This window comes from Balaenoptera ricei, chromosome 3 (assembly GCF_028023285.1).
Source record: "Balaenoptera ricei isolate mBalRic1 chromosome 3, mBalRic1.hap2, whole genome shotgun sequence".
Lineage (NCBI taxonomy): Eukaryota > Metazoa > Chordata > Mammalia > Artiodactyla > Balaenopteridae > Balaenoptera > Balaenoptera ricei.
Window position 1 is genome coordinate 11,379,627 of NC_082641.1, and position 23,325 is coordinate 11,402,951.

General features: G+C 39.1%; 1 protein-coding gene across 1 annotated transcript in view; it reads right to left on the reverse strand.

Annotated features, from left to right (window-relative positions):
- DNAH5 (dynein axonemal heavy chain 5) overlaps positions 1-23,325 on the reverse strand; it is a 200,715-nt gene that overhangs the window by 108,163 nt on the left and 69,227 nt on the right. Inside the window, exons 36-42 of the mRNA XM_059916759.1 lie at positions 14,210-14,388; positions 13,302-13,489; positions 12,772-12,966; positions 9,782-9,916; positions 8,814-8,921; positions 6,726-6,879; positions 1,906-2,052 (exon numbers count right to left, since the gene is read on the reverse strand). Of these exons, the coding sequence (XP_059772742.1) occupies positions 1,906-2,052; positions 6,726-6,879; positions 8,814-8,921; positions 9,782-9,916; positions 12,772-12,966; positions 13,302-13,489; positions 14,210-14,388 (1,106 nt within the window). The remainder of the gene's footprint in view (positions 1-1,905; positions 2,053-6,725; positions 6,880-8,813; positions 8,922-9,781; positions 9,917-12,771; positions 12,967-13,301; positions 13,490-14,209; positions 14,389-23,325) is intronic.

The following is a 23,325-nucleotide window of genomic DNA, read 5'->3' on the forward strand; positions in this document are numbered from 1 at the left end:
GCATTTTAGATAAGGTGGTCAATGAGGTATTTCTGGAGGAGAATGAAGTGATGTAAAGATCTAGAGCTAGAATTTTTCAGGCAGTGGGAACAGTAGTTGCAAAGGTCCTGAAGTGGGTACAAGCTTGGGGTGATCACGTTCCAGGAACAGCAGGAAGTCGAACCTGGTTAGAAAGAAGAAGGGAAGGGGGAAAGGGATGTGAGTGATGTCAGAAAGGCAGAGCCACGGAACCCATTCTGGTCTGCACACGTTTAGTCTGAGATGTCCAACAGACAGCCCATAGAGCTGCTGAGCTGGGAATTCAAGGGCTAGAGATTAAAATGTAGAAGCCATCAGCTTAGAGATGGCATTGAGAACCATGGCCTGGGTAAGTTTCTTCTAGATCATAAGTATAGATAGAGACAAGAGGTCTGAGGACACAAGCACTTCAACGTTTAGACTTCTGGTAGGGTCTCCTCCACTGCTTCCTCCCTCTGGCTGACCTCTCAGTGAAACAGAAGTAGGAGGCGAGTCAGCCGGTAAGGTATCCCTGAAGTCAAGTGGTGGAAGAGTTTCAAGAATAAGAGTGATTAACCGTGCCAGATGCTACTGAGAGCAGGGTTATACTGAGAATCGATAGAATGTCCAACAGAAACGCCCTTGTAAATGTAGGGATTCAGTTTAATAGTTACTCTTAATTTCTTAACCACTAGTTACTCTTACTTACCAACACCATGACCAAGTTTGTAGTTCTAATTTTTATCTCTAATGTAACAACTGTGGAATATTCTAAGTCAAATCAACTGCTATGAAATTCCTAATCGTGCTCATTCAACTAGCAGTTTAAGTAAAATGATGATCTGATCACCAGAGTCCCTGTGATAGAAAAAGTATATGTTGCCTTTCTAAAAAGGACTTAAGAAAAAACCTCTCTAAGCACCTATTCTTTAAGGTAACATTTGGTTACTGGATCTGTGTTTACACAGGATTACTAGAACAAATCAGACACAAAATTTTATTTCATTCCCATAAAACAACAGCAATTTCTAATATGAGCACGCTTTAGAAATGAAGCGTTTTCTTTTCTCTTTTAACAATTGGTGTTGGGTTGATCAGCCACATTCCCTCAAAGAGGACGTCAGTGGTGCCACTTTAAACGTTTTTCAACAGAACACGGTTGCCCAAAGTGTGGACTCGTGAAGTAAGCCCCAAATGTCTTGTCCTCTTCCTATATTCTTATTTGTCCCTGCAATTGCTTGCACTGTGCCTTTCTCTTACTCATTCAGGAGTGAGAGGAGAATTGATATCACCTCTTCCATCTGAGCTTATTTTCTGGGACCATTGGGCTCAAGTCCCTAAGTAAGAGAATATTCAGAGTGAACCACTAGCCCTTAAGGAGTGTGTTTAAACAAAAAACAAACACCCGTGTACATCTAAAAGAGAATAATTTGTTAGACTTCATTTTTTGATATACACAATTTTCTTTCCAAAGAAGCCCATTTCCTCCTGTGATTTTATAGGAGAATCGGTTTTCTAAAAATAGGCCATACTTAAACAAGAGTACCATTTTTTAACTCTTCAGTGAAAACAGTGATGATGAAATCACTTGAATACAGTACTATCAATGTTCCTTAACAGCTTTTTCTATCTATTTTATCCTAAGTTTTCACAGGAATATAGAAATATTTTTTCAAAAGGAAAATAATTCCCTTTGTAACCAAAAAAAATGGGGGGGTGGGTATTTTAAATACACTAATCAGTCATTTCAGTATTTCAACATTCACAAATATCATACTGATTTATAAGTTCTTGGTCTAGGATAAGATATTATATGGAGACTACAGTTGTTCTACTAATTTTAAATAGCCACAAAGGATGTTATTTAGAAGTACATGTCAAAAATTATACTGGTAATTCATCTTCTACCTTTCTTAGCCCTCAATGTTTTCCTCCAAAGAGTAGAAAATATCCCATCGGTCCAATCATTCGTTGCCACGTCAAGCCGACCAAACATCTGTGGAGCCGTCATCGCTTTGGGATTCATCCTCATTTCCCGGTGTGGTTTTCCACAATCTATACCAAGTAAATACAAATTTTAAACAACTCCCATGTAGAATGAACCATCATTAGGCAACATTGCACCAATTTGCAGTGTACTGTCAGCAGGTGTTCAAAACATGAAAAAATGCAAAATTACATTGAAAATACATGTCTTACTGCATTCCAAGTTATCATAATTACCCTCATTATATTTTATTGACTAAAGCACTTTTTATCTTCTGGAAAAGAAAACTGCATGTTACATAAGGGGGAAAATGCTACCATGCTGGAAGTGATGAAGGAATTAATGTAGGATGGAAGTTCTTCAAATTTCACAGCTCAAAAATCTTTTGGTTTATGGTGTATTAGATTAACTCTTATATCTGAAATGTCCCTTAAAGATACCTGATTCTCTCCATTAACAGCTTTGATTTGCTGAGATATGGTCTTGCTCATCTGGAAAAAAATCAGCTAAACTAATGTTACAAAAATCAAGGATTTTTCTTCTGTGGTCAGCTTCAAAAAAGGTATTCAAATCTTTCAAACCCTAAAGCTATTCTTAAATAAGATGGATTCTGTACATAGGGGACGGTAGTTACTAAGTAAAAAACTGAAGAATAAGATTTAAAGTATATTATATGTGGAATCTAAAAAAATGGTACAAAAGAACTTATTTACAAAACAGAAATAGACTCACAGACATAGAAAACAAACTTACGGCTATCACATGGGAAAGGGTGGGGAGGGATAAGTTAAGAGTTTGGGATTAAAATATACACACTACTATATGTAAAATAGATAATCAGCAAGGACCTACTGTATAGCACAGGGAACTCTGCTCAATATTCTGTAATAACCTAAATGGGAAAAGAACTTGAAAAAGAATAGATACATGTATATGTATTAACTGAATCACTTTGCTGTACACCTGAAACTAATACAATATTGTAAATCAACTGTATTTCAGTTTAAAAAGTTTAAAGATTTAAAGTATAAAATCATAAAAATAGAGGCTAAAATATTACATACTGTGTGAAAGATTGACAAACACGGGCACACATACATAGATATGCACACTGGAAAAGGTGTTACATTAAAACCTATCTAGAAAATTAGAGAATAGTTCTCTTTTTCCAAAATCACAAAAAGAATCAGGGTAATTATTTACAATATTTTACAGTGCTGAAATTCAACTTGGTCACAGGTCAGCTTTTTCAATACATGATACCCGTAAGACTGGCAACATTTTTTTAAAAATCTAATCACCCTTTACAAAAGGCCAACAACCTCTTCAAATGTATCATAGGTGAAAACTGGACTTGGTCTGTTGCCCATACAAGAGAAACTATCAAAAATTATTTCATTACGGTTGTAGGTAGAATTGTATCATTTTCATTTAAAATACGATACCATAACATTTTTATAAGAGCACTCTAAGGGAAAATAAAAAGGTTGACTTTTTAAATGTTGGTTAAACGAATTCCTCTTAATTCTTCTCCTAGGCATTTCTTGACTGTCGTGATCACTCCACCTTCATGGACTCTGCCCCAGAGTAAGCACCCTTTTCTTGCTGTCACCTTCTTAGGACCTCCTTATGGAAGTTCCCAGACGGCCCCTCCTGTCCCAGTCTATTCTCTACGCGGCCACCGGATGGTCTTCTATACACAGGGCTAATCACACCACTCCCCAGCTCTATGGCTTCCCATCACCCACAGGATAAAATCTCGGTATTTATTGTGACTTACAAAACTTCTTATGCCATACGCTCTGTACTAATTTGAATTCCCCCTGGAAGCAAAGCCTGAGACAAAGACATGGGAACTGAGAGTCTGGATTCAGGGGAAAGAGAGAGTGAGACAGGAAAGGAGACAAAGCCAATAAAGGGCTCGTTGGTGAGCTGGTCACAGATGGAGTGTCCCTCTAAAAGACAGGAGGTGGGACATTTACCTTCCACTCTTTCCCTCATTGGTTAAGGGTATGGCTGCCTCAGGAGCATTCTCACCCAACCCCTTCTTCCAGGCTGAGCCAGTTCTCTAGCTTCAAGGAAAGTCATAAGGCTGAAAAAACGGGAGACACCACTGGCATCTGGGGGAGAAACTCTCCAACAGCTGTATCTGTAGCAGGGGAGGGCCAAAGGGATGCGGCCCTGGGCACCAATAGCATCTGCTCTACCTCCTCATCTCCCCCACTCCCACAAATTAGATTTCATCCATGCCAGGGAGCTTCTCCAGGCATATCATGCTCTCGCCAGCCCCTCCTACCTGCTCAGCCTCTTCATTCTGCTAAGAATGCCTTTTATCCAGCTACTACTCAACCCGCAAACCTCAGATGAAGTAGCACCTGCTCTGTAAGCCTTTCTAGAATTCCTTAGAAAGGTTTCTGATCTCCTTTGCCTCTGCTCACATCATAATTGTCCAAATCTTCCTCATGTCCAATCTTCCATGCTGAGTTACAATTATCTGTGTCACTACACTACACTGTAAACTCCTTAAAGACATGGCCTTTTTTTTTTTCATGCCTGCTTTCCCATTTCTAATACAGAACCTCAAAGTACAGAACATCAAAGATATTTGATGAACAAATACATGATGAATAAGGGAACAAATAACATACATGGGTCCTGCAGAAGTTCAACCCAATTACTTTCTCAATCTTTTGGATAATCAAAGTTTTCAGTAAAAAGCAATGTCATTTAATATAACAAATGTTTACCCTACATACTAAAACCAAGAACAGGTTAATAAACAGCAAATAGTCTGATAATTTATTCATCTTTGCAAAGAACTTCTCCAAAACCAGTGATGCCATATTGATTACATCATTTAGACATATTATACACAATGTATCTCTATTGTTTAATATTTAGTACTCATTTTGTTCAAGTCATTGTACCCAGTGCATTTGTAGTTTATTGTTAACAGAAGGCAGCTTCATAACAACAACAAAAGTATCTTTAAGCATAATTTGAGAAGGGGAATACATCATTTTAATGCTATGTAAAAATCCCAAAGCAGAACCTTAATAGTACACATGAAAACCATGTGGTAAAAGTTTTGCAGGTGTGACCTCTCAGCTTTGGTGGAGGTAGGTGCTAGCTGAGAGCATAAGCCTGTCTCAGTGTGAAGACCCCCCTGGTAGAGTCCTGAGGTACAGAATTCACTTCGTCCCATAGCTGAGGAAATTGAGACTAAATCTAATGTATGCAGGACCCTAGAATAAATACAGACCATAGTTACCAACCAATATCAATGCATTGGGGTTCCATGAGCTGACTGGAAACCCAGCCAGGCAGCTTTTCCTTGTGGGACAATGTATGATGCATTCTAACAGCCAAAGTTCTGTGAAATTTTGGAACTGCCATGGCTAAGGGCTGCAAATACTTTCAAGAAGGAAGTCGTCAACGTCTAATCAGAACCAGAGAATACAAGAATAATCATGAAAATGGCAATGCCCATTATCCTTAGATAACTTTAGGTTAGGGACTTAGATGTAAAACTTAGGGACATCTGGAAATTAAATACGTTTATTTCACTTCACAAGAAAAATATCTGATTCTGGGTGGGAAATCAGTTTATAATTCGGGTGATTTTTCAGTACATAGAATTTAAGAGTTGGGATTATAATTATAATTATATTTATTGAGAGGTAGCATCTTGTGTTAAGTCATAAGTGGCAAATGGTATGGTTTACGGGGAAAATTCTGAGTTTTTCATTAATGGGCCCTGACCTTAATTTTGAGTCTCATCATTTATCATCTTTTTGACACTGAATATTTCTGAAGTTAAATTTTGATTTTTTTGTACAAAATGGGGATAATAATAGCCACATCTCAAGATCATTTTTAAAACTAAATGGCATAACATATGTAAAACATATAGCACAGTCCATAAAATCACTTTAAAAAAATGTTTTCCCTGAAGCATTATTCAGAAAAGCCAAGATATGGAATCAACCTATGTGTCTACCAATGGATGAATGAATAAAGAAGATGTGGTATATGTACACAATGGAATGTTATTCATCCATGAAAAATAAGGACATCCTGCCATTTGTGAAAACATGGAGGGAACTTGAGAGCATTATGCTAAGTGAAATAAGTCAGACAGAGAAAGACAAATACTGTATGATATCACTTATATGTGGAATCTAAAAATGTCAAACTCAGAGAAACAGATTGTAGAATGGTGGTCACCAGGGATTGGAGGTGAGGGAAATGGGGAGATATTGGAAAAGGGTACAAACTTCCAGTTATAAGATTAACAAATTTGGGGATCTAATGTACAGCATGGTGATTATAGCTAATAATACTGTATCATATAATTGAATATTTCTAGGAAAGTAGATCTTAAATGCTCTCATCACAAAAAAGAAATGGTTATTATGTGATACGATGGTGGTGGTAGCTAATGCTATGGTGATAATAATTTTGCAACATATAAATGTATCAAATCAACACACTGTACACCTTAAACTTGCACATGTTATGTGTCCAAATTATATTTGTATACAATAAAGCTGGAAAAAAACATTTTTCTCCTCTGGTCCATTAATGTACTGTGTTATCTCTAAAATCTACCCAGTAGTCAAAAAAGTAACATCCCCTCCTATAAGAATATGCTAACATACATCTACATTTGTGTCCCTCTTGGGGCATTCACATGTGTCACAACAGTTTAAATGTGTCTCCAGATTGACTGCCCCCTTACCTGCCATGGCGTTCATCAAGGCGTGGATGCAGGTGGTTTTCCCTGCTCCACTAGGCCCCAGGGTCATCATTCCATGCCGTACTCTCTGTGTTTCAAACAACTGGATGACTTTCAGTTTCCAAGGAGGATGGTTGATTAAACCAGCTTCTTCAACCTGAAAGCACAACAAACCGCCCACATTGGGCCACATGAACAGATATCTGGCCTTATCATTGTGCTCAAAATAAGTATAGACATGGAGCGAGGTTAGAGAAATGGGGAATTACTGTTAATGCTTATGAAGTTTCAGTTGGGAAAGATGAAAAAAATTCTGAAGACAGACAGTGGTGAGGTTTGCACAATACTATGAATGTACTTAATGCCACTGAACTGTACACTTAAAAAATAGTTAAAATGGTGCATTTTATGTCATGTGTTTTACCACAATGAAATATATATACTTTTGGCTGCACCACAGGGCTTGTGGGATCTTAGTGCCCCAACCAGGGATGGAACCCGGGTCCACGGCAGTGAAAGCCCGAGTCTAAACCACTGGACTGCCAGGGAATTCCCAATAAAAAATATATTGCATAAAAAATATATATACATAGGCAAAAGCAGGCTGAACATAATCAAAATGATATCCCAGGCAAACAAGAAACACCTACAGTTGACTTTGGGAATTAAATACACTTATATTAACATTTTATTGAATGTATGTATTAGGAGCAACTTAAGAATAAAGGCTCAAATATCAAAATGTATTTTAAATGTTTAATTTAAAAGATGATATTTAATTTAAAAGATAATTTCAAGCATACCAAGTTGACTGATATTCCATATCAATGACAAGCCATCTTTATAAATCTTCTGGATAGTTTTTATCTATCAAACACATGTATGGAAGCTACGCCGCCAAACGCTATTCTGAGTTTAATCTTCTATGAGATTAGTACTATTGGTGTCTTCATTTTATAGGTAAGGAAACTGGGGCACAAAGAGACTAAGCAATTTATCCAAGATTATTAGTTGTTAAGTTATAGAGTAGGGATTGGAACCCAAGAAATTCAGCCCTATGGTCCATGCTCTTAACCATCATGCTATGCTTAAATTCACTAAAAATGATGCTCTTATTTTTACTTAAATAATTTTGGTTAATAATCATGTATCATTTTATGCTATGTATTTTCTCTTCAGATTTTTCTTATGCTATAAATTACTAATGTAAGTCACTTTATAAATTAGTTTATACTTAGCTTTTTAGGCAATGCTACAATTAATTTGGCCATATGATGAAGAAGCCATTTGCAAAATGAATTATCACTTTTACCTGATTAGGAAATTAAGATCTTTATACACTGATATTTAAAGGGGAAATGGCCCTAAAATACTACCATATTGATTTTTATTACAAATATCTTCAAAGAATTGAAATGCATTTTATAAATAGGAGCTAATCACCATTTCTATAAATTTTTTTTTTCAAAACTCTTTTTCATAGGAAAGGAAGTTGAGGCACGAGGTTTTCATGATTCATTTCCATTCCTAGGAAGACTATAAAAAGTTAAAGCTGCACCAAGTATCATGGGAAATCCAGACACCTAATGATACACTTAACATGATGGATCCCCCCAGAGCCCAAGGAAGAAATCACAAGTGATCTTGGGCCTGGGGAAAAAGAATGACAGCTAAGGAGCCACATGAGATCACTGCAAATGACACTCAGTAGCTACAGTCCTGAGACCAAAGCAATGTAGTAAACACCAGGGCCACAGAGAGAAACAAAACAAGCATGGGCAATGCAGCCGGCCAAGCTCCACCGGCCCCTGCTGACCCATCACATTTCATTGGGGATCTGGTGTGGAATGGTCTCCATCAATAATGGGGCCACTAGCACATGGCTAACTGGACCTGTAGCTGAGTGATGGCAGGAGACCCCCTGGGAGGAAAAGCTCTATCAATGGTGAGCAACGGCTTCTCTTAAAACTGTAGTCACAGCCTCAGTGTTGTTCTTGGAACCTGTAGATTTAGTCCACAACAGCTCCACTTGATTCCCATGAAGTTCAGATTAAAGGGACACTGTACTTGATGTCCTGTGAAATATATTACCTGTCTACTAATTGCCATTTCCAGTTCAGGGTAACCGGCCTTGTCCAGAAGAATATTTGGGAAGAGATCTTCAATCAAACTCAAAAATAAGGGTTCATCCTCATCAATCTCAGAAAGAAAATAAAGGGAAATCAGACCAACACTTTTGGCATAAACATGGCAATAACAGATAAACTGAAAATGTCCAATACAGCCCAGATTACTTTGTCACAAACAGTAATAAATAAAATATCACCTCCACTGAAGTTGAGAAATATTTTCATCATGTTTACTAAATTAAAAATTAGTTTTTTAAAAACGAGGGTGGCGGGAGAAGAGAAAAAAAAAAACGGAAGGAAATAGAAGGAAAGAAAATATTGCCTACATGACAACCTTTCCATAAAACAACCAGATTGGGGAGTTTACTAAAAAACCTACAATTTCTCATTTAACTTAAAAATAATTTTTGTAAATGAGAATAGTGGCAAATTCATGAATTGGAATTTGGTTCATACTCTTATTTTGAAATAAAAATATATCATTCTGTCATCCCGTACATGGATCCACTGATACTGGACAACTGATTGTTCAGTCTCTACTGTGAAATCACAGAATGTGAAATTATTACACACTTGTAAAATTCACATACAATTTCCTTCCAAGGTCTACTTTAACCAAGGTGAAAGGGATCTTAGCTCTACAGCACAAAAATTTCAAGGTATTTGGAAATGTAAGATGTGGATTTTTAAAAATCCATTTTAATTCTATTGGAATAGACATGTTAGACTAGAAATGAGTCACCACAAAAACTGCTCCTGAAAAAATGTAATTTAAAGTTATGCTCTATGTAATTTAAATTTATGTTATGCTCTATGTATTTATCTGATAATTAAGCATTTTAAATGAGCACTTTAAATAAATATTTCTAATCTCATTTGTGCTTAAACTGAAATTTAAGTGGGTGGAACATTTCCATCTGTGACTCTTACCAGTTTGGAAAGATTCATATCTCGTAGTACATGCATGACAATCGTGGACTCCGTATCCGTGGGGTTGGCTCTTTTGGCTGCTCCCAGAGTTCGCAGAACAGACAGAATATTACGCAGACCAAAGTCATAATGTACCTGAAGAATATGAGGTACACTGGGCTTATTTTCAATATTAACTTACCCATAGAAACTGTACAAATCTGACAAAGATATAATGAATAAATGCTGATTTTCCTTTAGAAAATTTGTGCAGTTAGTGGGGCAATAAATTTTTTTATCAACAGATTATTTTTTTTAGCAAATGGAGAATACCCAAAAGAATCCTCTCCTGTACCATCATTAATTTAAGCCCTTAGATCAGAACTAATAGATCTTGACAGAGAGAAAGGAATAAATTTCCTCCTGGAGATACATGACCCCTTGAGCCCTTCTTAACCAATCATCCATAAGAAAATTTCCTCATATCTTGAAAGCTAAAATTCTGAACCAGAATTAAACTGAGACCTCACTCATGAACATCATATACGTTTAAAAGACAGGGGTATTGAGGAGAAAGAAAAGTAGCTACATTCCAGGATTACCTAGAGGGGGAAACAATAAGGACAAATCAGAAAGTCAAGCCCCCAGCTTTGTTGTCCCCTTGATAGGTATTTATAAAAAGCTCAATCATGCCAAATTTCAGCACATATAAAGTGAATAATTAAAAACCAATTATCCAACCACTATAGGAAAGAGTATCCCTGGCAGTTGGTCAAACATTTTAAAATAAAACTACCATATCATACAGCAATCCCACTTCAGGGAATATATTCAAAAGAATTGAAAGCAGAGTCTCAAAAAGATATTTAAACACTCATGTTCATAGCAACACTATTCACAATAGCCAGGAGGTGGAAGCAACCCAAATGCCCATCGACTGATGAACGGATAAACAAAACATGGCACACATGTAAAAATAAGAATGTTTTTCAACCAGGAAAAGGAAGCAAGTATAATACTATCACATGCTACACCGTGGATGAAACTTGAGAACATTATACTAAGTTAAATAAGCCAGTCACAAAAAGACAAATACTGTATGGTTCCACTTATACGAGCTATCTAAAGTAGCCAAATACATAGAAACAGAAAGTAGAATTGTGGTTACCAGGGAATGGGGGGAAGGGAAGAGTGGAGTTGTTTAATGGGTATAGAGTTTCAGTTTTGCAAGACAAAAAAGTTATGGAGATCTGTTTCACAACAGTGTGAATTTACTTAACACTACTGAACTATACGCTTAAAAATGGTTAAGATGATAAATTTAATATTTTTTAATCATAATTCTAAAAACCTATAGGGAAAAAAAAACATTACCTGCTAATTGGGAGCAGTATGCATCACTTAATACCAATCGTTTGGAGGATAGAGCACATAAAAATATTCAGACCGAGTTCCTGCCTTCAAGGAGTTTAAATTCTAATTGTGGCAATAAAATAAAAATATGAGCAAGCTTGCATAAAAGTACAATAACAATGACTTGAAAGTACTGGTGAGTGGAATTAATTAAGGAAAACTTATCAGCATTAGAATCAGTTAAATCTGTGGGCATTAAGTGAGAGTCACAGAATGCTCACCAAGGGATCAGCATGGGGCCAATTGTTTTGTACACATGGACTCATTTCATTTCCCTTGTGACCTTGTGACCTTGTGAACAAGGGCAATAGGAGTGAAGGAGGAGAAATGAAACTAGAGAAGAAGAGGGCAGGAGTCAGTGATGTGGGAGTTTCTCTACCTGCAAGAAACAGCAGGGAAAAGGGAAGAATCAGTGAGTAAAGGCTGCAATAATCAGAAGAAACCAAGAATGTTTTAAGTGAGAATGGAATATAGTTGAACCTGTGGGTATAACCTAGATTCAAAGAAGTTTGGATTGAGAGGTTCCTCAAAACCATGAGGACACATGACATATATTATGATGAATGAACAGGTGAGATAAAAAGCAAACATCAATATTCATAACTCTTTGGCTCTTAAGTCAGTTCAGATAGTGTTAACTTCATTTCTATGCCTTAAATGTTAATTTCTTCAAATATACTTAGTAAAACTATGCATGTAAAATTGTTTTTGCCATGATACAACTTTCTACTTTGTATATATGAGGTACCTTGTCAACAACCCCAGTCCACAACTTTTTTTTAATTTTTATTTTATATTAGAGTATAGCTGATTTACAATATTGTGTTAGTTTCAGGTATACAGCAAAGTGATTCAGTTATACATATACATATGTGTATTCTTTTTAAGATTCTTTTCCAGTGTAGGTTATTACAGAATATTGAGTACAGTTCTCTGTGCTATACAGTAGGTCTTTGTTGTATACCTATTTTATATATAGTAGTGTGTATATGTTAAGCCCAAACTCCTAATTTACCCCTCCCCCTGCCTTCCCCTTTGGTAACCATAGGATTGTTTTCTATATCTGTGAGTCTATTTCTGTTTTGTAAATAAATTCCTTTGTATCATTTTTTTAGATTCCACATGTAATTGATATCATATGATATTTGTCTTTCTCTGCCTGACTTCACTTAGTATGATCATCTCTAGGTCCATCCATGTTGCTGCAAATGGCATTATTTCATTCTTTTTTTATGGCTGAGTAATATTCCATTGTATATATGTACCACATCTTCTTTATCCATTCATCTTTTGATGGACATTTATGTTGCTTCCATGTCTTGGCTATTGTAAGCAGTGCTGCAATGAACATTGGGGTGCACATATCGTTTCGAATTACAGTTTTGTCTGGATATATGCCCAGGAGAGGGATTGCTGGGTCATATGGTAGTTCTATTCTTAGTTTTCTGAGGAACCTCCATACTGTTTTCCACAGTGGCTGCACCAACTTACGTTCCCACCAACAGTGTAGAAGGATTCCCTTTACTCCACACCCTCTCCAGCACTGAATAAAAAATTTAAATATGCCTAAGTACATAGGGACCTTCAGAATGTCACACCTGCTTAGAAAGCTGCTCCTCACACAGCTTGTAGAGCGTGAAAAACTTCCTGGCCAAAACAATGTTGTCAATGAAGCCGCAACTAGCCAACTTCACCCTGATGATAATCTGTCGGTCAGGCACCATCATGGCCACGGAGCGGAAGTTAATCTTCAAGTTTTCAGGGAGTTCCTGCCGCCCAGCATAGCCAGGATTCTATACAGAAAATAAAACCCAAGGATGAACGACACAGTCATGGGGTAACAAGCGCAACACATCAGCATGATATTAAAAGATTCATTATGCACACACAACAAATCTGGAATGACAACCAGAAAATTCATTTACATATCTCACTCTCCTTTTCACTGGAGAGACTAAGTCATGAGTTATTAATATGAGCTCTGTTTAACACCAAAGGTTTTCAAACAGGAGTGAAAATTACAATCCCAATTTCCATTCATGGAAAATAAGTGACATATGACCAGGGACATGTGTGAAAACTGTGGTAAGAAGGCTGAAGTTCAGTAGCTCTTCTTGTGGTTCCTTACCATAGTTAGAAAAAGCCCAAATTCAGGGTTCATAGTCACATTATCTCCATCAGTAAAAATAAAAGACTTTTTACGCTCCTTTTTACATGTCAGAATAATGGAAATCTGCTGGGCTGCAACGGAGAGAACTGGTAGGTCGATACGATTAAATTCATCAAAACAACCCCAGGATCCAGACTGAGCCAGTCCTTAGAACGGAAGTTAAATAGAAAATCCAATTAGTACATAATTTTGGAAAGTCAAAGAAAAAGAGCATTATGCAACTGCCAGGTCAAGCCACAGATAAGTTTGCTCAAACATAAAGTTGAACAAATAGATCATACATTAAATGCCTCCAAAATAACTCACAATGTGACCCTTTATCTGTAAACACCCAACCTGCAGGAATAAAGGAACATTACAAAGGCAAGTGATATTGACATTTGACCCACACAACACTGGTAAGATTCAGGTTTCCCAGAAAGTTTTACAAAGTTGGAAAATGACACTAAGATGTAGCCAATTGTTGAAAAATAAATCTTTTTTTTAAGCAAGGCAATGTTTTTGGTTTTTATTTATTTATTTATTTATTTATGGCTGTGTTGGGTCTTCGTTTCTGTGCGAGGGCTTTCTCTAGTTGCGGCAAGCGGGGGCCACTCTTCATCGCGGTGCGCGGGCCTCTCACTATCGCGGCCTCTCTTGTTGCGGAGCACAGGCTCCAGACGCGCAGGCTCAGTAATTGTGGCTCACGGGCCCAGTTGCCCCGCGGCATGTGGGATCCTCCCAGACCAGGGCTCGAACCCGTGTCCCCTGCATTGGCAGGCAGATTCTCAACCACTGCACCACAAGGGAAGCCCGAAAAATAAATCTTAACAAGATACTCCACCTTAGCTTAAATTTCTCATCAAATAAAAAAATATAACCCTCACCTTTAAAAATCCGTCCAAGTCCTCGGAAATCCATCTGGTCCGAACAATTGAAAACCACAACGTATTTCCCAAGACATCGTCCCATATCTTTGGTCGTTTCTGTTTTGCCTGTTCCTGCTGGTCCAGCGGGGGCTCCCCCCATGCTCATTCCCAGAGCTTGAGCCAACGTGATATAACACCTGGAGGGGTAGAGAAATCACTAGAACCACACCACTGGCATCTGGAAGATACTTCTGAGACATCACAGTGACATGATACAGGCACAAAATTGAAAAAAGGAAGATCCTGACCATTACCCCTACATAACCTTTCCAAAACTGCATCCTAAAATACACTTATCCTTATGGATATTAACATGTGTTGAGGAAAAAGGAGGGAGGGAGTGGTCTATGGTCAAATACGTTTGAAAACTCTTAAAAAGGTTCAACAGGATTTTTTATGATAATGGATATTCACAATCTCCAATTATGAAAAAGAGTACATAGCATTTCCAAAACTTATTTGGTAACTTTTTCACAGAAATCTACCAACATCTAAAGAAGAGTATTCTAGGAAACAGACTGGGGGCCATTATGTAGATTAATCCCCTTTTGTATCTAAGAGTCGATGATTTGATGAACTTGGAAACCAATGATCACGTGAGATTCAAATCACACATTGCTAAATAATCACACCTTAAATCTATTTCTGGGAGCATCTACTAAACCTGCAAATACCTTCCACTGTATCTTACACAATGATATTAACAAATAAAAGATTCTGGGGAGAGAATACAAGAATGCCTGTGAAGGAAAACAGCTGATAACTTGCTGATGAATTGATCAATTTCCCAGCATCGCTCAGTGCCGTAGAAGGAGGTAATCTATAATGTAATGCAGTTTAGGGTTTTCTTACGGCTAAACTCTAAAGCATTCATCTGGACTTGAAAAAATTTTTCGAAGAAAATAAAGTGATTATCCAGCATGAAGTGTGGGAATGAGATGTGAGCACACCCATCCGGAGGCGCCTAGGTTCTCAATTTTATTGGGTTTGGGTTCCCAAAAAGGCAGGTAAATGACTCAGCCCCGAATGCAAAAAATGAGCCTGGATTCAAAGAAGGAAATGTGGGTATAAAACCAGAAGGATGGCTGATCTCACTTTGATTCTGCCTTTTAACCCAAGGTCTTATCTTTCTTCTTGAACTCCTGTTATCCCTTGCACAGCAGTCTCTGTAATTACAGCTAACACGTCATAATAGCTCCACCTACACTATGGCACTTAAACCCCACTGAACCCTGCAGGGAAGCCACTTATTTTCACCGTTTTACAGATGAGGAGAGAGGCTCGCAGAGATGGGATAATTTTTCTCAGGGTCACGGCGGAGGGAGCAGAGATTCGAGCCAGTCTGTGTGGCCACAAGCTCTCACGCTGCCCAGCTCTAGGACACGTCCACACTCTCCCGGTAAGGAGTAAACCTCCAGGAACTCTGGCCACCCAGTTGCTCTGTCTTGCAAATCCTCCTTATCATAGGGTCATTTGGGTTTATATTTAAACTGAAGAAGTAGCAAGTTGTTAAGCTGCCAGAAAGAAATCATGCTATTTACATGAAAAAAGGGCAGCCATGCCCCGTGATTTATCCCTCACTTTCTCCAATAGGTGGGACTTCAGTCCAACTGATACCAAGCAGGACCCTGTGGGCCTCCTGGGCACAAAAGCCATTCTGTGTCCCCCTGTTTCTTGATTACAGGAAATAGGCTTCATTCAGCCTCCAAGACCTTCCCTGAGTTCCAAGGAGCAGGTTCAAACAGTTGCTAATTAGGGAAGGGAGGGGATGTAAGACAAGGGAGGAGCAGTCAAAAGAAACAATAGCACAGCCTTGGGGCAGGGTCCTGGTTCCCCACCACGGGATATTCATAACAGTATCTTTGAGCTGTTTTGCAGATACTGAAACCCCGGCCAGGTGGGAGAAGTTAACTGCATGCTGCCCACAAGCACGTAGACCCCGTTGAAACCAGAAGGTGGATGATGCTGACTCCCACTTACCTCCCCACCAACCAATCAGAAGATTGTCCACAGGCTGATCACGCCCTCTCTGAACCATTACTATAAAACTCCTCACTACCCGCTCCAGGTCGGGACACACAGTTTTGAGGGCACTAGCCCGTTGTGGCCCCCTTGACCTGGCAAAGCAATAAAGCTATGCTTTTGTACTTCATCCCAAACTCTGTCTCTGAGAATTAATTTGGTGTTGGGGTACAGAGGCCACTATGCTGGCACCCAAACCCTCTAGGACTTGCCTTTCAGAGACAAGCATGGATCTGCCAGAGCTTCTTCATGTACTTGTTGACATGATTCTCTCCAGAGCATTCTACATGTATGTGTACCTCACCCCCTCCCTTCTCTGCTTTCCTTTCCAGTCTCTGCTGCTTTCCAAAATCTCATCCTTCATGAACGGGTTTGGACTTTATGTGATTTAGTGGCCTTTTAGCAGCTCTACTATACTTTCCTGCCTCCCCACTAGATGGCCATAAGCTCTCTGCTGTCAGGAACTACTTTTATTACCCCCAGCTATTTGCCTAACCCTTGTCACCTAGTATTCTGTGAACATTTGTTGAATAAATGGTTTGTGCTGGTCCAGCCATACACTTTTATCTGCTTCCTCCTGTCCCAATAGCTACTAGAGTTAGAGATGCAGAATGTGACCCTGGCACCAAATGAACAATGACCAACCCCATGACCAAGGGCTCATTAGCAGGCAAGTATAGTATTAAGTATTCATAGTGATCTAGATGCATTTCACCACATGTAAACCAGAAGTGCTTTCAGTTTCTATTCCTAAACAGTATTGATTCTAAAATGCTGAAAAACTTGTCAAGACAACAGGGTATATGCATCAGAAAGTTAATTATCTTTGTTGAGAACTTGGATTAGTTATAGATTCTTTGATTATAGGACAGCCTTAAGGAGAAATGACAGGAAAGGTTGGTAAAGCATGTGTTATCAATGATTAACTCAATATTGAAAAAACAAACAACCCAATCAAAAAATGGACAGAAGATCAAAATAGACATTTTTCCAAAGAAGTCATACAGATGGCCAACAGGCACATGAAAAGATGCTCAATATCGCTAATTATTAGAGAAATGCAAATCAAAACTACAATGAGGTATCACCTCACATCAGTCAGAATGGCCACCATTAAAATGTCTACAAATAACAAATGCTGGAGAGGGTGTGGAGAAAAGGGAACCCTCCTGCACTGTTAGTGGGAATGTAAATTGGTGCAGCCACTATGGAAAATAGTATGGAGGTTCCTTAAAAAACTAAAAACAGAGTCACCATATGGTCCAGCAATCCCACTCCTGGGCATACATCCAGAAAAGACGAAAACTCTAATTCAAAAAGATATGTGCACCGCAATGTTCATAGCTGCAATATTTACAATAGCCAAGACACGGAAACAACCCAAGTGCCCATCAACAGATGATTGGCTTAAGAAGATGTGGTGTGTGTATATATACACACACGCACACACAATGGAATATTACTCACTCACAAAAAAAAAAGAAAAGAAATAGTGCCACATGCAGCAATGTGGATGAACCTAGAGAATACTGGTGAAGTAAGTCAGAGAAAGACAAATGCTATATGATATCGCATATGTGGAATCTAAAAAAAAAAAATACAAATGAATATATATACAAAACAGAAACAGACTCACAAACGTAAAAAAAAACTTACAGTTACCAAGTGGGAGAGAGAGGGAGGGACAAATTAGGAATATGGGATTAGCAGATACACACTACTATACATAAAATAGATAAGTAACAAGGATTTACTGTATAGCACGGGGAATTATATTCAATATCTTATAATAACCTATAATGGAACATAATCTGAAAAAAAAATAACTGAAGCAATCTGCTGTACACTTGAAACTAACACAATATTGTAAATCAACTATACTTCAATTTAAAAAATTCTAGGGCTTCCCTGGTGGCGCAGTGGTTAAGAATCCGCCTGTCAATGCAGGGGACACGGGTTCGAGCCCTGGTCTGGGAAGATCCCACATGCCACAGAGCAACTAAGCCCATGCGCCACAACTACTAAGCCTGTGCTCTAGAGCCTGTGAGCCACAACTCCTGAGCCTGTGTGCCGCAACTACTGAAGCCCATGTGCCTAGAGCCTGTGCTCCACAAGAGAAGCCACCGCAATGAGAAGCCGGCGCACCACAACGAACAGTAGCCCCCGCTCACCGCAACTAGAGAAAGCCCACGTGCAGCAACGAAGACCCAACACAGCCAAAGATAAATAAATAGATAAAATTTTTAAAATAAAAAATAAAAAATTCTAAACATAAAAAAAAAAAGAAAGAATGAAAAACAATAGTCATAGCAACATTATGAATGATGACTAACACTTACTCAGCGGCAGGCCCAGTGCTGGGTCCCTACCTCCATTACCTCTAGTCCACACAATGATTCCAGAAGAAGGGACTCAGAAAGGTTAGCCGTCTTGGCCAAGACCACACAGCCCAGTGGCCAAGACCCAGGTATAACTCACGGAAGCTGTGAGAATATGTCAGAGAAAGAACACACGGCGTGAGGCCTGTCTACGTTTTTTTTTTTTTTTTTTGGCCACACTGCGTGGCTTGTGGGATGTTAGTTCCCCAACTGGGGATCAAACCCAGGTCCTCTACAGTGAGAGCACAGAGTCCTAACCACTGGACCACCAGGGAATTCCCCTGTTTACATTTCTTATCAAGAAGAGGAGATGTCCCCATCAGTCTTCAATTTCTGCTGCCCTCAGTCTTAAGTGATAGCAGTACAGCAAGTCCCCTACATACGAACCTTAAAGTTGCGAACTTTCAAAGATGCGAACGTGCGTTCCATCAACATCAGGCATGAGTGGAATTGCAGCTCGCCCTCCATCTCCTATCGCTGACGATCCTTCAGTTCTACCATCTCCCACCTCCTCTCCCTCCTCCAGTCAGTAACTCTATTTGCCTGTTCACTCGATGCCAGCCCCTGGATGCCAGCTGTTGTACTGTACTTTTCAAGGTACTGTACTGTAAGATTAAACATGGTTTATTTTTTGTGTTTGTTTGTTTTTTACGTATTATTTGTGTGAAAAGTATTATAAATCTATTACAGTACAGTACTATATAGCCGATTGTGTTAGTTGGGTACCTAGGCTAACTTTGCTGGACTTACGAACAAATTGGACTTAACGAACGTGCTCTCAGAATGGAACTCATTTGTATGTAGGGGGCTTACTGTAGTAAGAAAGATTCCAGACTTCTCGACTTGTGCTCAGAAGTAGAAGGAAGGCCTGGTCATGAAAAATACCATGAGCTTTTAGAAAAAGGCACTATATGTTTTTAGCATATTTATTGACTATTTTATCATCTGAAATATCTGCAACTCCATCCAAATGATGTCACGTTTCCCAGAGACTATCGCTATCAACATTGTTGAATTTTCACAGGGCAGTCAGTGAAAAGCTGACAAGATGTCAAGGCCTCTGGCCTTTGTTTTATTCAAGTATTAATCTTAGTGAGGAATTATTTTGTAAAAAGGCAGCCAATCTTGCAATGCAATCCCAATGACCAGCAAAAAATGGTGACTCACTCCTCCCATAATCAACTTAGAGAAGAACAAACAAGTGAACATTTAGAGTGAAACAGGGGGAAACAAACTTTAGAATCACCTCCACTTACATACTTTGCTTTTAAAGTTCTCAAGGTTTTTGATACAGAAATATATACAAGATAATGAATACAGTGAAAAAATCAAGTTGCAAAAAAGTTTGTATAACCTGATACCTATATGTGAAAGTTAAAAAGAATTTTGACATATAAGCATTTGAAATTTCTTAGAAAATAAACTACTAATCATTTTGAAAAGTAGAAAAATTTTCCCCTCATACTTTCAACTTCATATCTTTAGGTACTATTTAATTTTTTCACCACAAAGATGTGACTTTGAAAATAAACATTTCTTCATTCATTTGGGAAATTTTATTTAGTACCTATTATGGAACAGAACTGTTCCTGGAGCAGTGAATAAATCACAGGAAGTCTATACCTGAAAGAGCTGATATCCTAAAGGAAGGAAATAGACTATTTAAAAGTAGAAAACAGGAAAAATAAAGCTGGTTAGGCGGGTTCAGGAGTGTGGGGCTTGCTGCTTCAAATGTGTCAGGTCCAAAGACCCACGTGCAATGACATTCAATCGGAGACCTGGAGAAGAGGAAGTGAGCTATGCCAGTATCGAAGGGAAAAGGGTTCCCGGTTAAGGCAACAGCAAGTGCAAGGGTCCTGAGGCAGCAGTGTGCTGAGACTGTTCAAGGAACAGCCAAGGAGCAAGTAGCTGGAGCTCAATGAGGAAGGAGAAAGAGTAGCAGGGATCAGATCATGGCAGGTCTTATAGGCCAATGTAAGGACACTGGCTTTTACTTTGGGTGAGATGGAAAGACAGTGGAGATCAAGGCAAAGGGATGACAGGATCTGACTTATATTCCAGTGTCTGAATTGAGAGGCAATGGCAGAAGCAGGAAACCAGATAAAAGACTATTGCAGTCATCCAGCCTAGACATTATGGCGGCTTGGACTAACATGATAACAGCAGAGGGGAGAAAAGTGGTCACATCCTAAGAGAGCTCTGAAAGTGGTGGTGACCAAACTTGATGATAGATTGGATAATAAAGTGAGAGAAAGAAAGGCATCAAGGATGCTCCAAGGATTTTGGCTTGAGCAGCTGAAGGATGGAATTGCCATTGGCCAAGCCGGAGAAGAGGGCAGTTTTGTGGGGGGAAAATCAAACATAAGTGTGAATTCCCAGTAAGCATCCAAGAAAACATGTCACATAGGCAAGTGAATGTATGTGTCTGGAGTTCAAGGGAGAAGCCCTGTCAGGGTGCAGAGATTGGGGAGTCCACATCGAGATGATATTTAAAGCCATGTGAGATCACCTGAGGAGTGAGTGATGGAGAAGAGCCTTGGTGCGTTCAGTGATTAGGGGTCAAGAAGATGAAGAGGAGCCAGTAGGAGATGGTCTGAAGGGACAGCCAGAACAAGAGGAACTAGGTGAATGTTGTGTCCTGGAAGCCACGGGAAGAAAGTGTATCAAAAAGGAGACAGCGATCACCTGTGCAAATGCCGCTGACTAGTCAAGGAAGGTCAGAACTAGAAATGACCATTGGATTTAGCAACATGAGGCTCTGGGTGACTGCCCTACCGGGGGAAGAAAGTGTGACGTGCAGAATAATGGTCCCCCAAAGATATCCACATCCCAATCCCTGGAACTTGCAAATATGTTACCTTACACAGCTAAAGGGACTTTGCAGATGCAATTAATGTGAAAGGCCTTGAGATGGGGAGATTATCCTGGATTACGCAGTGGACCCCATCTAGTCTCATGAGTCCTTAAAAAAGGGGAAGAGGGAGGCGGAAGAGTGGGTCAGAGACATGAGACGGGAAAAGGAAAAGAGACTGGAAGCATGAAGGAGCCTCAACCCATGGTTGTGGCTGTGAAGATGAAGGAAGGGGCCACAAGCCAAGGAATACGGCAGCCTCCAGACGCTGGGAACAGCCCTCAGCTGACAGTCCGCAGGGAAGTGGGGACATAGGTCCTGCAACCACAAGAAAAAGAATTCTGCCAACAAACTAAAAAACAAAAAGCAGATTCTCCCCTAGAGACTCCAGGAGGGACCACAGTCCTGCTGACACCTGATGTTAGTCCAACAAGGTGTGCGCCACATTTCTGACGTATGCGACTGTGAAATAATTCGTGTTGTTTAAGCTTCTAAACGTGTGGTCATTTGTTATGAAAGCAACAGAAAACTAATACATAGAACCTGAATGGTGTGAATTCAAGGTAAAATAGATAGAAAAAACTGTGATTTTGAGGCGTTTTGATGGGAGTACAGAAATGGGAGGGAAACTAGAGGATTCACGGTAGGATTTCCTTTCTGGAAGCCATTATAGCACATTGTACGTTGATGAGAATGATCCAGTGGAAAGTGAAAATTGATGCTCCCAGAGAGAAAATAACTGTTTCAGTGGAAGGTGTTGGCTTTGGATGGCAGCACAAAATCCATCCCTGAAACCAGGAGAGAAAGTGGACAGCATAAGGATAGGGGGCTTGGTTGGCAGACATGATGGTGGGGAATGAGCGCAGGTCCTCTCCTGTGGTAGCATCTATCTTCTCAGTAAAACAGGAAATGGGGCCTTCGGTCGAGAGAGGAAGGGAGGAGAATGCTTGAGGTTTGAAAGGAGGGAAGGTGTGAAATAGCTGTTACAAGTGTTTCAAGGAATTCTCCACATTTTGTCATTATTCACCTCTGCACTTCAAAACAAAGAGAACTCCAAAAAAACATCTAAAAGCATCCAGTAGAAACCATCTTTTGTAGAAAATAAACGTATGGTTACCAGGGCATATGGGGGGGAGGGATAAATTGGGAGATTGGGATTGATATACACACACTACTACTGACATATATAAAATAGATAACTAATAAGAACCTAGAGTGTAGCACGGGGAAGTCTACTCAGTACTCTGTAACGGCCTATATGGAAAAGAATCTAAAAAAAGAGTGGATATATGTATATGTACAACTAATTCACTTTGCTGTACACCTGAAACTAACATCTGTAAATCAACTATACTCCAATAAAAATTTAAAAAAAAATCATCTTTAATGAGACATAAGAAGGAATATGGAGTGTATGAAGACAAAGAAAATGTGAGGAGAAAAGGACAGTAAAATCTTCTGCTACTCCTCAATCCTCAGGTAAAAGTGAGCATTTCATTCAGTATCACAACTGAGCCAAAGGCAAAATCTCACAGACGGGGCTATTACGTCAAACTTTTACACTTTGTCTGATAATATTTTCAATCTAATAGCCCAGGGGTTCATCCTGTGAAAATGATTGATATTCAGCTTTAGCTTCTCCTTAGGCCCAATGTTGATTTTAACACTCAGCCATTTTGTCCAACATAAGTATTCAAAGCATCCCTGAACAGCACATATACAATTAACTGATGCCACAAAGCTCAAATTAAACTAAGTGAATTACAGGCTATTAGCCATGGAGGAAGGACCCCTGGAGATAACCTAGTATGTCTTACAGATGA